Below are 17,579 nucleotides of genomic sequence, written 5' to 3'. Positions count from 1 at the left end.
GGGCTTGTTACTCGGATACATTCGACAAATCTTTGATCGACGACTTCAATCGACGATTGACAAGATCGTGGAGATCGCACGAAACAAGATCGTATCGCGCACCACCGCATGCACGAAGATTGTGTAGAAGATATGTTCATTATTTAGAAGAATACGAGCTTGCACGCAAGATACGTTTATTTGTGCGTTTACACAGAGCGTCACGAAAAAAAGTATTTGTTCAACCACGCGATGAAAAAAAATATTTACGCATAAATACAAGATGAGTCGTAGAATAATAAAGCGATATATAGTCTATGTTGATCGTTGCGTAACGTTGTTCGACCATGTTTTCTTTAATCCGCAAAACTGTAAATGTGTGATCGTAAAACGATGCCAATCTACTTAGAAACGATCGGCCGTCGAACAGCCAATAAATAAATCAGCGATACTGCTTTCTCGCGAATTTAGTCGATTTCCAATGTGGTTAAATTACGAGAGACGGCCAGCTCGAGGAATTGCACGTGCTGGCGAACGAGGAAAAGCCAACAAACCGTTTCGTAACGTCTCTCGTGAGTAGACATCGACCCGAAGAAGAAAGCAACTGCCGCGAAGACGTTTCTATGACTTTTAGTAGCCTATCTCCGACAGTGACCGATGATCGTCGAAGCAAGCAATGCCGAACGTGCCACTGAAATGTCATCGAACGACAAACAGTGGATACGACACAAGGTAACACTAAGATGATCGTTCGATGAATACATGTCGCGATGCTTATAATTCCTCGTAATTATCGTAGCATTCCTGACGTTTCTCTAAGTGTCCAGACGTAACTTTGCTATCTCCGCTCTTGAATCGTCCAGTTCATTAACGCACAAACTTCGTTCTGTCTTTATCGATGAACATTTTTTACGATAAAAATCTTTTACATTCACGACATACGTGCAGAATGCGTAAAACGTATTCTTAATAAGATACGCAGATACTTTGGTATGTAAAACTGGTCGTATTTTTTCAACTCGTATAAAGATCGAAGATCCAGCGATTTTACGGAGATCTTTGTTACGATACAGTCCTTCCGCGACATAATCGCGGGTGCGCTTGCAAGAGTTCTGCGATATAGCGGATACGTCGTTTGAGAAGGTTGGAACGCAATGAACGGAAACGAGAAATAAAAGTCTCTCGAGAGACATAGACGAATATAGATAGGTCGTTGAAATCGTTCAAATTTCATAATTTGTCTTTCCTTTGTAAACAAATTGCCCCGTTATTCGAACAACCAACATCGTGAAATTTCTTGTCGGACAGTTACTTTATGTGACGCAATACAAAATAACCGTGGATGATTATTCCAAGAATGCACCCGAGGAATATACGATACACATGATCGTTCGCAATTATCGTAGTGTACCTTTTGTCGGGATGTCGAGACGTGACTTTATTATCTGCATTTTGCGCATTGGTTGGAATCGCGCAGGTACACGAACGCTTTCGACGTTTCACGTAACTTCCTTCGAGACGAGAGGAAGTCGACGAGGCGATCCATCGAGGAAACGGTTATCGACACGCGTGTGCATACAGTGGCTCACGAAAGTATTTGAACACTTACCATAGAAACCTTTTATGTACATATTATGTTATATAAAGCATTTTCAGATTTTATTAACGCCATAATAAAATACGACTATGTACGTAAAACTTGAGGCCAATTTGAGAATATACGTACAAGTTAAGATACGTACACCGCGAACATATACTTAGAAAAAAATTAATATATAGCGTCTTAAACGCATAATGAGTGTTAAAGATCACCGAGCATATTTATTCATACGTTACATTTATTCCAATGTAATGGATAATCGACGGTCTGTCTGTGTGATCCGTGTAAAATATAATATTAAGTTGTCCGAAAAGTTTCTTTCGTTTTATAAGGAAATAATAGACGCACAATTTTTTTTTTGTTTTATATTAGTTTATAGAATTATGCACGAACATAATAATAGAAATGCGACAGAATGGATCATACCTAATTCAATAAAATAATATAAAACAGAAATTGTTGTTCATCTATTATTACCTTATGAAACGAAAGAAACTTTTCGGACAATTTAATACTTGATCATATCGAGACTGATAATTGCGTCTTATTAGTGAAATTGAAAAAATATAATATATCGATAGAAGATTTCCATAAGCATCGAAGAGGCACTGCATATCGCACATGCTGCCAGCAAGTAGCGGTTTAAAGCACAGTAACGTTGGGCGAACGTGCGATAATTAGCAGCCAGGAATTTGCCAAGAGGGAAGACAGAGAATCGGAGGTTCTGGCAGAAATTAAATAGAAAGGAGAAATGTTTCGCGGCTGGGAAAATGTTACTTAAGGCGTAAAAGTGTACGGCTCGTTGTTATTCAATTTCTTAGGAGGGTTAAGCAACGAGATAAGTATCGGACTTTTCGCTAATATTCGCGTGTTTAATGGTCTGTTGTTCGATTATGAACTATTTCAGATACGCTTCACTTTGTTACTAAAAATAATTAATCCTTGTACGATCGTAAAAGCTCGATCGTTATCGTTAAGAGCGTTGACTATTTTGTTTTATAGCGGTAAAATAGAACGAAAAAGGCTCTCTATTTCTGCGTAACGTAGCGATCGTGACGATTAAGCGTGAAATATCAAGATCGACCCAGTCTTCTTTATTCGAGAGTCGATAAAAAGGATTATTACGTTAAATTATTGTAAAGAACGCAATTGTTGATTTTAGAGGACGATGCGTGCGCGTCGATCAACGAGGCAGGAACGTGGCATTCGGCGAAGCAGACACGCAAGTAGATAATGGCCGTAGTAGTCAGACCGAGCAGCCTGAACTAATTTACGGTTAGATTACTTGATCTATCGTCGTTCCGAGGTGACGCGCGCACCGCTGTCGCGTCATATATTCTCTTCGTCTTTGAATGTATCAAAGTCTAACAACCACGACGAATGGTAGTTGTAGTCACTGTGCATCTCATTAACGCTATGAAGATTATATGCAACTTTCTAGCACTCGAGATGTTGCATTTAACTTCTCGAGGTTCGTCATTCGTTCCACTTCGTTAATCGCATAGAACGAATCGTTGCAGCGACTGGACAGATTCGTATTACGATCAACGGCCAAGCGCTATCGTACATAGATAATGGCGTTTAGTATTCGAAAATCGAAGAGATGTCTCGACGCGAGCAATTGCGTAAGTTGGTATTTCAAGGGACGACGTACCGCGAGGACGCGTGTGGAAAGACCTGACCACGTGAGTCTTCGTGTTCTGGGCCATGGTCGATGATCCAAACGCCGATTCTGCGCTCCTCCCATTTCTCTGTTCGTGCTTTCTCGAATGCTTTCGCTCGCTTCTTCTTTCCCCGATCGTCTTCTTTGTCGTCATCGTCGATGCAGTTTCACGACATCGTAGACATTTACAGACATTTTAAGATTCGAACTTTCGCACAATTTCGGAATAGTTTTGATAATTTCGTATTCAAATTTCTAGGATAGAAAACAGGATGTCGGGTCTTGTTTTTATCCTCTCGCTCGCGTGTGTGATTTGAGTATTGCGAACCTACGGATCAGAGGTACGCGAGGAGATCGTCAGGGTAAAAGTCGCTATTATCCCAGGACAAATCCCTGTTTGCGGCGGTCTTTGAGCGTTGGCGTACACCTCGAGGTGCTGTCTCGTCAGTGACAGATGTTTTATATGGTTATATCTATTTTATATAGACTACTTTTTAAATATACAGTATACTTACATTCACGTATCTCGTTAGTTTTAATTACAAAGTGCTTCACGTGATTCTATGGTAAGGGTTGGAGTACTTTCGCGGCCACTGTATATCCGGTAATTTAAAAGTGTCTAAACGCTTATACGCGGTAGCGTATTATCATCGTGACCTGTTTTCATGGTAAAATGCGAATTATTAATTACCGTTGATTTAATGTTGGACGTGTTTCCTAATCGTCGTTGTTACAGCAGCGTCTCTAATGGTATTACCGCACACCCGGTTATTTCATAACTGTATTCGAATCCGTGCATCGTCATGCAATAGTCGTTCCGGCGATACCATCTAATCGGTATTAATAATAGGAAAAAAAAAGAAATATTATTATTACGTCTGCGAATTTGCACACGCGTTTCTCTCTTGTTACGGCCTTTTGTTTCGCTTCGTGTCTTTAGGGGTGATAAATTCTTAATTACATGTACTTGGATAATATCTATGGCAAATTATTCAATTTGAAAAATTTGACGCGTGAAATATGACGAATTTGATCGCGGCTGTTTACGCGTTTGTAGGAAATTTCAAAGTTTGCAAGCATATAATATGAAAAATATCAAGAGGAAAATATCTTAGTCGTTATGATATCGAGCAAATGAAGCAAATCTTTATCTTTAGTCGTAAAAATATAGGTGTGTACAAAGATTCATTTTTTACTACCGAGAATAATTAATTTCTAAGTATTACGGCCATTCGTTTCCTAAAACTTTTGGCAATAGTGAGAATACAGGTATCTTTTCTCGTAAAAATATCACAACACTTGTATAAACAAGCGTAATAAATTTGAATCATTCGAGATGACTGGAGCTCGTGCTTAACATGTGCATAATTTTTAAAGGATACGATCGGATAAATAAATAATTTGGCGAATTAATAACAAGTAGTTGTAGCAAGCACTGCGAAATCTCGAGTTGGTTGAACGTACGTTCGATGATTTAAGTTGATAGTAAAATAATCCCCAAAAGGATTTCTTTGACAAGTCCTTCCTTATATTTCATTTTATAAATTGTTTTAATATTGACGTTATGTATTTTTTTCATATTAAAGTTTTACAATTTATTTCATTAAATCTTTGATTATTCTTAATTATCATCCTTCGTATTTTTAAAATTTTACGGAGGAAAATTGCAGTAAAAGCATTTAAAGCGTAAGAAGTTACCGCGGCAAGAACAATTTTTCGATTAATTTTTCGAAAATAAAGTGCCATGTATGCAAGCGTCAATCGAGGCATCGAATGCACGTACATTCAAATTGCTCGAGATTTTGTACTTTTTGCTATATCCTTGCAAGTAACGACGGCAATAATAAATTTACCGCAGGCAATTCGCCGTACCTTCGTTACCAGACAGTGCTTCAACTTAATCATCGTAGTATATTTATGGCAAGGATAAGAAACAGCGCTAGAGACGGCGTAAGTCAGCGAAAATCGAGACAGATTAACGAGCTCCAATGATTTCTCAACGACGCGTTAAATCGTATGAAACGACACGAAGCAACGTGTAGAATATGATTCAAATGGGAATTTTATTTCCTCTTTGAACTTTATTATTAATACTTTCATGCCCTTTAGTTTCTTTCCGAATCCTTCGTGAAATTTACCGATTAATTTTTCAAGTTTTTATTCTTTCCGGCTCGAATCCCTTTCCCTTTTTACTTTCTGTTATTTCTTTCTCGATTATGTCGCATCAAATACGGCAGATCCTGCGTTATCCGAACTAACAAGGAGACAAAATCGTTCGGATAATGGAATTTTCGGATAATAGAAGAATCAGTTTCTTATGTGAAATTTCATTTATTCAAATACAGATTACGACTATCTAATTGACATATTCTTTAAGTACTTATAGATCTTCTTGGCTGCTAAGTCACATAATTTCTTCAACTTAAGTAAGTGCGTAGTTACCTTCTTCTCGTACTTTGAATCATCGAAACTTTTTTTTCGAATGGCACGAATACTTTGACGCGAGAATACACGTGCTCATTACCACTTACGTGTGTATAAATTGTTGTACGCTGTTTCCATTTATATAATTTCCACATATAATATCCTCATTATCACCTTTATCGCGTTTCATTACGTCAGTACATTTACAGTTTTTCTATTGTTGCCAGCATCCGAGCAATCTACGCGCTTTAGATAATTTTCGATATCGCGTTTTCCGATGTCTCTGATCGTCACACTTTTTCCACGTTATGTATCTTTGTTAAATTCTGCTCCATTTACACTGTTTTCGAGCTTTTTTAATTATGTCGTATGTTGTTTCGATAGTTGTTAGTTTCATACCAAATTGTTATAATCAGAATTCACTCGATCGGACAAAGAAAATTATACAACGTGCACGAGCTTACATATCCGAAATGGAAAAAGGGAAATTTGCTGAGAAATGTTCGGATAATAGAACATTCGGATAACGAGTGTTCGGACAAGAGAGACTCTACTGTATTTTCTCTTGCACGTATTAAAGTCAGAAAAATATCAAAAATGGTGTTGTCATGTTGATTGTCCGAATTTCGAGCGTGGCAGTTTGCCGAATAAATTAAAAAAAAGTTACAACATAAAATCAACAAAAGGTAAGATGTTCGAATATAGACACTCAGATTTCTTAATCAATGGAAATACTGGAATATTAAAAACGGATTTTGCTTGTTTACCTATGCGACAAATAAACTTCATCCTGATCACGACATCTTACGATTATCTATTACGCGTCTAATGCAACAGTAGCGTATAAAAAATGTTAGTTATCTAATACGACGATAACACGTGGCATATGCGTGTGGCAACGCGCGTAAATTATCGATTGATCGCGACATTCGCGCACGTACGTCCTATATATCGATCGGCCTTGTGAGTCGAACGCATCGCACGCTTCGCCATTTAGAGGTTCCAACCCCTTTCTTGTTCTTTCCTTTTTTTCCATAATCGAACCATTAGCCTTCACCTTGACTCAATTTCGAAGTGACATCTGGCCGATCCGTCATCGACGTCGATTTCGAGCGTGACTCTCATGATAAGCGCGAGTCTTTGACAAACAATTCGCTGTTCGTTAAATACCTGACCTTCGTCGCTTCTCTTTCGCAATCGAGTTTCCCTTCGATCTGATTTTCGTCTCATGCAACTGAAGTTCCGCGCTACTGGATCTTTCGGAACGCATGATTCGTTAAACGAACCTTGGAATCACCGACGTTTCGTGATTCGGAAGTTGAAGCGATAAAAAACACGACCGACGAAGGTAGAGATTTCCAACATAAGCAGTTGAATATTTTTACGAATGTAAATTCCAATTTTTACGATTTTTATCCGATCGTTATTCGATGAATTTCGTGATTCGGGAAGAAAATTGAGAATTTTCAATTGTTACGGTACCGTTGAGACGAAAACATCTCGTTGAAAGTAAAAATAGTTTCTTTAATATTTTTCTTGAAACGTTTTCTCGAGAGACTCGTCGAACGATAGAAAAGAATGCGATAGAGTAAAAAATATTTGAATCGACGAATACGAAGTACAAGGTTGCTTTTTATGCTTTCGTTATAGTTAACCAAAATTTTCCTCTGTTTCTCGTTTATTAAATGCCAATCGTCTATCTTTTATTAGTTATACAACGCTATTTTTCATACAGCCTTCTACGCGACATGACTATCAAGAAAACATGTTTTTGCCCGAGTTTTTCTTGTCTCCATACGTAGTAAAACGCGCAAATCACGTAAGAAAGCCAAGATGTTACGCGATAAGACGGCCGCAACAGTGTTTCAACTTCCTCTGCGAACTCGTCGATTTATCGTTTGAAAGGCAGATGTACTTTGATCCTTGTTATAAGAATACGACGAGTAGAAACTCAACCAAACCGAATGACACCTAGTTTGCGTTATTCCACGGGAATGAAATCCACTTTTTCCAACAACACGGAAGAAGTTTTTCGAATGACCATCGATATTGTCAAAGTTGAGTGTACGTGATTAAATACAAAAATTATATAAAAAATCGATGAACACAGCCCAAGTATTTCTTACTAAAAATGTAAAAGATCAACGATAATTAAATTCAAACACGCGTCCAAAATATCACGTAACTTCTTTTATCCAAGTTGAAACGTTTTCAAATAATTTAGTATGCTGCGAGAAATATTCGATTCTACGATAATTCGTAAAAAAGCTCGTGATGCGACTAACGTCTTCTTAAGAAAAGCGTTGAAAGAAGGAAGACAGTAGCGTGTTTCGATCGAGAGAACGATCAAAGGGTGTCGATGAATAAATCGTGACTTATCACGAAACAATCTGCAGCCGTGGTAACAGGTTGAACCGCGTCGTTCAAACCAGTCCGATTATGGAGAACAATTGCACTTTAGAACCCGACGACTGCCACGGTTCGTCGATCAGCACGATTATAGCGACCATGATTCATGTGGCTCGTGACGATTGTCGTTAATAAATCGTATATCAGCAATCTGATTAGCCGTAATGTGATTTGTAGATTGATACTTGAAGAGTATCGCTAGTAATTTAATAATGTTGAAAACAAGGCAATGGAACTCTTTATTGGTTTAACTAGATTTTAGATCGGGATATTCATTTTATGGATTATTGACGTTCTTCGCTAGATATTAAGATGTCGCTTAACGAAATTATGCCACGTAGAAGATCGAATACGTTTGAATAAAAATGAGATTAAGAAATTAAACGAGCGATCGATTTTCCGCTAATTCGATTAATTCTAATATAAATTTTAAGCGTCATTGCATTAATATAACAACTGTTCTTCTTTTCTTCTCATTTTTCCAATTATTCGAAATATGCAAGTATTTGTTTCTCCTCTTTGCGACATTAATATATGTATATATATGCACTTTCATTGAGATAAAAAGTGCTTACGTCAATTGGCCGCCACTTTAACTAGTTAAATGGCAAGATCGCTATAAATAAAAGTTGTTTTAAGAAATTTAATCTTCTCCTGATTTTGTTAATGGCAATACAAATTTCGAATTCATAGGTGCCTGGTTAAGAAAAAAAATGACGAAAAGTTCCGTGATCAAAAGCGATGCGACGTTAAATTTATCGCAACTTTTGCGTAGCTTTTACAGCGATAAGTAACATTACGTGCAACTTTGACGTTCTTCGAACGTACCAAAAGACACTTTAAAGAATGAAATGGTTCGATCTTCAAGGTTACTTGACTTTCTGTTCGCCGCAGTTCATCAACCTGAGATTACGCGATTTTGAAATCGTGTACATCACGCGGAGAGATGAGAAAATCAGTGGACCTAAGATCGAGAAAATGAGAAGAGAAAGCATTGGACGGCTGCGGGGCAAGTAAAAGTTAATAATGTTATAGGAATCGTGCGGCAGATTGGTTTTCGTGACTGCCTATGGAAAAACAAAGAAAAAGGGAGCAAGGAAACGAAGATCATCGATTTTACCGCGATTCATTGTTATTAATCGTACGAAATATTCGCGTTGATTTTGTTATTTGTAACGCAAGCTTACCATGTTAGGGGAACGTAGCCGAACGACTGCGTAACCACTTTATGATGACGTTTCGATTTGCTTCTCCAGTAGCCCGCCGACATACTTAGTAAAATCGTCGGAATAAGCATTTCTTTTTTTCGCGGCCTCGTACCTAATTGTAATTGGTTCTCTGTCGAGGAAAGTCGACTGCCCGCCGCGGATTTACGCTTTTACTCGCTGCTCTATTGTGCGCAGTGCATTAACTTTCGTTGAAACATGAATTTCTTCTTCGATTACGAGCAACGAACGTTTAGTTTCTTTTTTTCCCAATTTCAATTATTCGTGGAAATATACTCTGTTTTATTTACAATACTATCGTCGTATCGTTACACGCATCTTTCAATTACGAAAAACAAGCGCGCTGATATCTTTTCAATTTTATTTATTTGCATACTATACAGTATTTGGATATACCTACCTACCGTGTATCATACTATTTGCTACATGTTATACGTATATTTGTTTCACTATGAAGAATAAGAATGCCGATGAGGATTGCCTCGAGGTGGCAAGAAATATAGTTTCTTCGTAAAGACGATAGACCGAAAGAAGTTCAGATTTATCAATGGGATAATTAAGAAGCGGCAAAGCAGAGTAATAGAGATTAATACGATCAAGATTTCTACAGAGAAAAGAACAATGCCCCACAAAATTCTTGCGCATGAAAACCTGGATAGTCAAGCCACGCTTTTTAATAACAAGCAAGAAGACTTTCATCCGCCGAGAGGGGAGATTCGATCTGCTCCGATACGCGACTACGTAGAATTGATAACACTCGTGGCTAAGCCAAGAGAAATTTCGAATTTCAATTTGTAGAAACCGAATGAAATTAAAACAGAACTCGAACAAGACTATAAAGATTGGGTAGTCTTCGACGAACCTAGCAGACACGTATAACAGTCTTTGTTCCACGGAACCTTTGTACAGTTTCGCGGCGCTGTTTAATCTTGCTATTCGAATGCAGCCCGCGGGAATGCCAGTCAATTATCGATACGACGTGAAAATCCGCAGCAGGCGTTTATCGGTGATTTCGATACTTCGATCGGCGAAACAATAACCCGATATAACCAGTGGAGTTGTCGCGATACTCAAAAATTGTCCAATGAAATTCGCACGAAAATTAATCGATAGCAAATCGAAGCATCGTCGTTCATCGACCTTATTCAGACAATGGAACATCAAAATAATCGAAGAATACGAAGAGAATTTATTACTTTCACTGACAGTACTGTCCTTTGGATTTATTAATTAGAATATTTGAAGAAATTCGATTTGAGCCTCTTCATCTTCAAAAATGAAACTGCACAGCGAAGATCGGCGACTTTAAAGAAAACGACACTTTCACTCGTTATTAGACTGCGAATCTTTATACAAATTCACATTTTACGAACGCGGTCAATGAAATGAAACCTGAATAAAGATTTGTTTCGCTCTTTGAATATTATAACGAGCGTACTATACTTTGAATATCTTTTATATGTTTGAAAGATAGACGAAAGATACGAAAAGACAGATGTGAAAATACACTTAATACCCGTACGTACAATGTGGTAAATTTTTATAAAATGGTAATAGTTAAAGTATTCGTTATAATATTTTATATTCTAGACAAACACCACCTGCTTGGTATTCACAAATATTTGAATTTGAACAAATATCTGCAGTCTACTCATTACTACCGTCCACTTTCCGACGATTTTAAAGAAAATGACACTCTCGCTCATTACCAACGCAACGTCGCGCTTACTTACTGATCGTCAGTGACTTCGACGCCCGCACAGCAGCTACAATTTCGCTTATGAGACGAAACGCGTCGCGCAATCGAAATCGTCACGGGAAAACATATGTACGTCTCGATTCGCTGATCTTTTCGTTCCTTCGTTACACAATATTCGTCGGTCCTTCGTAAAATTATGCGATTGCGCAAGCGAACAGGACGGTTTTCCATTGGGCGGGGATTACGTTTACGATAACACGAAATTACACAACGATGGCGTGCGCGTCACGATGCCGAACGTGGCCCGAAAAGTAACGAGGTTGTCCATCCATGCTGTTTCATCCATCTGTGAGTAGCGATGGGACCGATAAATTCCAATTGAATTTAATACCCAAAACTCATCGTATAAGGTTTGGATACCGCTATAAGAAACGATGACTCACGCAAGAATTTGAGTACTCGTCGTATAATATATTTGAAATATAATTATAAAATTATATATTGCTAAAATATTAGTAAATAAAATCTTACGATATAACTTGATTTTAAATCGAACTGCGATACTGTTATTTTTCGTAATCGTCATACGGTGGTTATTCGAACGCTTATCACAGAAAATTTTTACGATTATATTATTACGTGTCGTATGATACTTTCACGTACCGAAGTGTGTAATTTTTTGTCCTCTTTTTTTTCTTGTCATTTTCGAGATATTCGTAGAAGACTTAAATTTGTTTGGTCAACGTTTGAATCTATTTATCGCATACTTGAAGCTATCGCTCGGAGATTTTCAACAGCTCCTTCCCTGTTTCTCGTTGACTTTTAGTCGGACTTCGTCGCGTTGCTGCTGTTTGGCTACGCGTTTGACCAACTCGTTTTACTTTCTAGAATCGTTCCGGATAGCGATTAATCGTTCCATCGAACGCACGAAATTCGTTCTCCCGCGGAATTTATCGTCATTTGGCGAGAGAGCCGGCGCTCGATCCTGTATTTCACGAGTTCAGTTTTCTTTTCGATTCGACAAACCGCCGAGATTTCAGGTCACCGATCTACTCTCGATTTCACGTTGCATGGGATTACGAGGAACCTAGTTTTATACGATCTAGTTAACTGGCGCTTCAATCTGATTCGAATCATAGGTATCAGGCGAATGTGAGAGAAATTTTCTCTCGAAGAAGATGAATAACGAAAGATTAGTAATCTTAAGAGCAAAAACAGATATAGTATCAAACGTCATAATTTTCATTCTTAAGGCAAATTCATAGCGACGACGATTCTTCGATCACGACAGTCCCATCGTTTTAGACATTTTCCTTTGTATCGTCGAGAAAGTATATCTCTCTAGCTACTATTCTGCGTTTTTTTCTACAAAACTGTTCTATAGACAGGTGATTGCTGCCAACGAAACGATAATTAACTTTTCCCACACACCATTTGTCTTTTATCTGACAATGAGAACATCGTTGTTGAACTTGTTCGCGTTACACGGCGAAAGATTCATCTTGCGTGAACCTCGTGTATGAATCATAAAGAGAACAAAAGAAGCTGCACCTTCTGCGTTCTACGCATTCCTTCCTCGATCTTGATCGACAGATACCGCGAAATTCCTATTTAGTATTCGATCGTCAACTTTGGTACGAAAAATTCTCTTTTTTCTGGAATTTTAAATTAATCGAAATTAAAATTCAAATTGCCTCGACGAACGGTACATTTGCCGCATTCTCTATCGATTAAAGCAGCAAGAAGTCGTTTGTAGACAATCGCGTGATAGGTTTTATACGCTGAGATATGTGTTTCCGACGCTGATTCTTCTACGCTGGTCCGTAGAACACGCAGGATTTGTGAGTTCGAAGATAGCCGAGGCGAAGAAAGAAAATTGTAGGAAAATGCGCGTGCGAAGTAACGTGGGAATGCGTTCGATTTCACTGCGTGTGCATTCCAGGATTGTCAAAATGCTGCAATTCTTCCATATAACTTTCTATTTCGTGCGTACGAGGAAACCGCTGAGTCACTTTGAATGCTAGTAAAATTATGAGAAACGATCATTTCTGACGGTGTAATAAAACGAGGAAGAAATAAGAACGGATAATTTGGAAAATACGTAATTGTCTTTTTATTCTTATGATGTCTTTGATTTCTAATAGTATCGGATACGAGCAGTATATTCAGGTTTTCAGAACAGATGAGTATTAACGAACGAAGACTGTAGATTAGAATTTACATTTCTTGGTTTTTATAGCAACGGGAATTCGATTTGTTGGAAAAATTGTTTCTTTGTTCGATGTTGGAGCTAAAAATGTTTTTCAAAACTCGTTATTTGAAGCATCAAAGATTGCTTTGTCGTAATATTAAAATATTTTTTGTCTCGACAGTTGCGTTTTTCTTTTCTATAGAACTTCGTGAACCATACCTTTGGACCTACCAGGACTTTGCATTTTCAGCTCTTTTATTTTGAAATTTGTTTTTTTGTTTGCAAGATCATATTAACATGAGGTATCACAATGGTTGTTTGCGAATATTTTAAAACTATCGTTAACATTCAAAAAAATTTCATACGTATAGATGTATATGTAACAGACTGTTTCATCTTTGGATTTCAAATAACGAATAATGATAAATTTACCATTTCTTTCTCCTCTATCAGCTTCAGTATGTACATACACGTAATAACGTATATTTCAATAACTCGCGATGTTTAAAACATAAATTTCATAACACCATATTCGATACTCTTGTGCTACGCTGTGAAAAAGTAAACTACGGTGATCGACTAATCGTGGATCTCGATCAATTCGATAATTAAACGTTGGTTTACGCGATTGTTTGAACGAGCAGGATGTGAACACGGCTGTATACTTGTAATTACAGAGAAAACAGTAGAATGAAATTTCTCAGAGTCGAAACGTAGAAAATAACGTTACTCCACGGGTGATAATTTCATGATCGTGGAAAAACGAATCAGTCGCCGATCTCGCCGCTTTTTACTTTTCCTCTGCCTTTATAACTAGCGTGAAAGTAAGGATTATCGGATAAGTCGATGATCTATTGTTTTTTCATCGTATCATACAACGATGGATACGTAATAGTCGAATAATAGAAGAAACTTAGAAGAAACGTATACACGTAAAATCGAATCACCGAACAATCCATGAAATTCATTATGGTTTATGTGGGGATCGATCGTGGTTGGTTAAGATCGCGATTTTGCCATCATCGCTTTCGAATTTCCTGCGGCGAATCCGGCTTTGCTAAAGTCCACGCGTTTTCTCACTTTTCAACGGAAGCGAAGGGGCGTCGGACGTTCGACTAATGGTCACCTTGCGCGACCTCGAACTCGTTCATTTCTCGTCGAACGTTTCCGACGCGACGCGATCGTGTCGCGGGAAAACTCACGGTTAATTTCGTTGTTCCGTGATGGATCAAATTTGTTCGAGTTCCAATTGAATAAACTTGTGAGACGCGACAAATCCAAATGTCATACCTTGTATCGAACTCGGCCACGATCTCGTAGTGTCCTCTTCTCTCGATGTATTATTTCTTGGCGTATCTCGGACAGAGTATCCTGTAGGTGTAATCCTGGCCAGATGTCATCGACGTTTTACAACTAGGTATTATCAGGCGCGCATAAGCGAATTCGTATGGTAGATTTTTGCGACCATGTATAAGAAGAAGGTACGAAAATTGGAGAAAAATTGAAAAAAGTCACCAACACACAACACAACAAAGTTGTATCAAGACTGAGAGGCACATATATAATTGCACGTTCTACACTGGACGTTGATCTATGACATCGATTTGAGCCGCGAGGACGTGTCAGCTGGAGAGGAAGTCTAGTACTGTGGCAGGATTGTCGTGCCCTCCGCACCTTTCGAGTCCTGACGCGAGACTGAAGCGGTCAGAAGCGAGTAAAATCGAGCTCACTCGCCACTTAACGAGCCGACCTGCGTCCTTCTCTCCCTCTCTCTCGCTCTCATACACCGTTGTCGTGCTCCTCCACTCCAACATCCAATCACGAGGTCTGTCCTCGTTCGACTGATCGGCTTTCTTTCTTCCGTCGCGAGCTCACCTTCCCTCTACCTGTCGTCCTTCGACCGTCCCGTATTTTCGTTCACGCGTGCTCCTGCTCATTAATCTACGCCGATGGTATCCGTCACTTGCCCCTTTCTTGGGTCGCTTGATCGTTCAATTTCCCTGACTACTTCCATGCTAATTCCCCTTTTCTTCTTTTTGTTTTTTCCTTTACACCGCGACAAATGCTACTCTTGTAAACATAAATAAGGTGCTTTTTGAAGGAAAATTTAGACTAAGAAACGATACAAAAACTATACGAAGAAATATGCCACGGTATAAAATGGTATATCGTGCTTGTCCTCGCGATCGATGAAAAACATCTGTCGATTTGGCAATTACTTTTCTCCGTATCGAGAATCGTTCATCGATATTTCCAGCAACCTACGTATTACTTTTTTCCAAATATAATCTCACGTGTATTGATATTTTTATTTAATTTAATCGATGTTATTTATGAAATAAAACCTTTGGAGAAGCGACATTTCGTTCACACCGATTTAATTTTTTGTTTTTTTTTTCTTTTTCACACAGAATCTTTTGGATGAAAATGTTGGATGAATAAATGGTACACTATATATATAGCGAAAAGATCATTAGCAGAATCTTGGGCCGATCGTTTTGCAGATTCATCTACCAATTTACAATCTACTAATTTTCGTGCACTTTGAGCTTTTTGTATGAGCAAGCTTGCATGTACGCAAGCACCGTATAGTTTCCAAGTATACGCATGTGTTTCGGGAAGAAACGCATGTTGTAGTTGGTGATCGGTGACCATGAAGAAGTTGATCGTCCAAGTACTTCTAGGTTACTACTTCCTTTCTCTGTACTTGTCCTATCATTATCAGACGAATCTTATACAATTAGGCGAAAAAATCACTGGCTGGTTAATGGACCAGATGTCTTCGTGAGTCAGGACGTGATAGACACGATGATTTCCACTAATTAACAGAGACAAACCTATTATTGTTCGATTGCCACCGTTGTGATATAAAATACAATAGTAATTATACTAATGAATCATCGATTGAAAGTATAATGCGCTGAATTCTCGTGTCACGTTTCTAAGAATAACCTTGTTCGTCGAATACCATTAACCCTTTGCACTCCTATGTCAAGTGTGACTCGATATCAGTTTTTATCTCAGGAGCTCCTTTGTCGAGTTCCACTCGAAATTCTTCCATATCCACCTATTTTTGTGAAACGTGCGAAGGAAAAGCAGGATTGCATTCTAGAAATTGTTTCAAGATATATCACACGCTTAAGAAGTACAAAATACAACAATAGTATGAATAAAACTGGTATTTAAATGAATTTGTTTTTTCCTTTATTTATTTAAATCGTCTTATTTGTTAGTTAAAGTAAATTTCAAATAAAACGTTTAAAAGCGTTGGGAGCTGCTACTAACGAAATTGAAATAAAATTCAGAGTGCAAAGGGTTAATTTTTGTCTACAACGATCCAATACATTATGCATTTGTCGAAAAGTCGATTTAAATGTTTAATTTACGCAAGCGAAGGTCGCGACAGAATATGTTTTACAATTGTGGATGAACCGTAGAGTTTCGCGAAACAGCGTCATCGCGGAGGCGAGGCAATTGAGAGCAATTTTTCATGCAAAACGTCTCCTCGCGTCAATGCGTTTAAACGTCCGGCAAAATACGGAATCATCTCGTCGCGTATTACGAACAAAGACGCTTGCAACGATTCCAGACATTATACTTGCAAAATCCTCGACGATTTCTTTATTTTATACTATTTTACGCTATTTCTTGCATCGGAAAATAGACAAAAATTAATTACGACAAACAAACTACCATATAATAGCGTCACAAGTCTTTCAGTTAATGTTGATTCAACTTTGTACTTAGTCGTCGTCGATTATATATTGTGGTGTTATTCACGTGCAGTCTTTTCCATTACTCAATACAATTTTTTTAACTTTCGAGCTATTGTAAACGTCCTTAGTTATTCGTTCTTTTAGTATTCAAAGGAATTTTTCAGATATTTTTCTATGAAAGTGGGCAGAGCACAGGAGAAAAATAAGTTACAGGAGTAACATGTCGTTTTGTTTGCTTTTCAGGGTAAACGTTTGTGTTGTCACCTTGTTCGTAATTTCAAAAATATTGCCCTCTATAATGTGAAATTTCGAATAATAGAAATCATCGTTATTTTCACCGATAAATTACCGCGTGATCGTTTCTGCGAATACGTGCAAGTGATTTATGGTGAATTCACGATTTACGAATTCGTAGAGTAATATTTCATCGCATGTTTATTTTTTTTGCTTATAATCTCATTTTCTGGCTAAGCAAAAACGCTCAACAATCTGATATCAGGATAAATATAAATAAGACATTTGTCTCTAAAGAAGCCAAGAAACTCTACTTGAAACGAATATCATCATCAATCGATCTCTCAAACGTTTCAATTTATTCTTCGACAAGCCGCGAATCTCGATGAAAAATGTGCTACTCTTTGCAGATCACATTTTCTTTTTTTTGTTTTCATC

General features: G+C 37.9%; 1 protein-coding gene across 3 annotated transcripts in view; it reads right to left on the bottom strand.

The window, feature by feature from the left end:
* The window catches only part of LOC100649393 (ABC transporter G family member 20), a 49,498-nt gene that overhangs the window by 18,389 nt on the left and 13,530 nt on the right, over nt 1–17,579 (bottom strand). The window contains exon 1 of one of the 3 annotated variants that reach the window (XM_020866768.2): nt 14,482–14,985. The exons of 1 other annotated variant lie outside the window; for it this stretch is intronic. Coding sequence is in view for 1 of the 2 variants with exons in the window: in XM_020866766.2 (XP_020722425.1) it covers nt 9,263–9,345 (83 nt within the window). In the remaining variant the exon portion in view is untranslated. Of the gene's footprint in view, nt 1–9,262; nt 9,361–14,481; nt 14,986–17,579 lie in introns of those variants that run through there. One more of the 3 variants, XM_020866766.2, reaches the window with a different exon arrangement.

Source organism: Bombus terrestris, chromosome 15, assembly GCF_910591885.1.
Source record: "Bombus terrestris chromosome 15, iyBomTerr1.2, whole genome shotgun sequence".
In the NCBI taxonomy this organism is placed as follows: Eukaryota; Metazoa; Arthropoda; class Insecta; order Hymenoptera; family Apidae; genus Bombus; species Bombus terrestris.
This window is presented reverse-complemented; position numbering and strand designations above follow the sequence as displayed.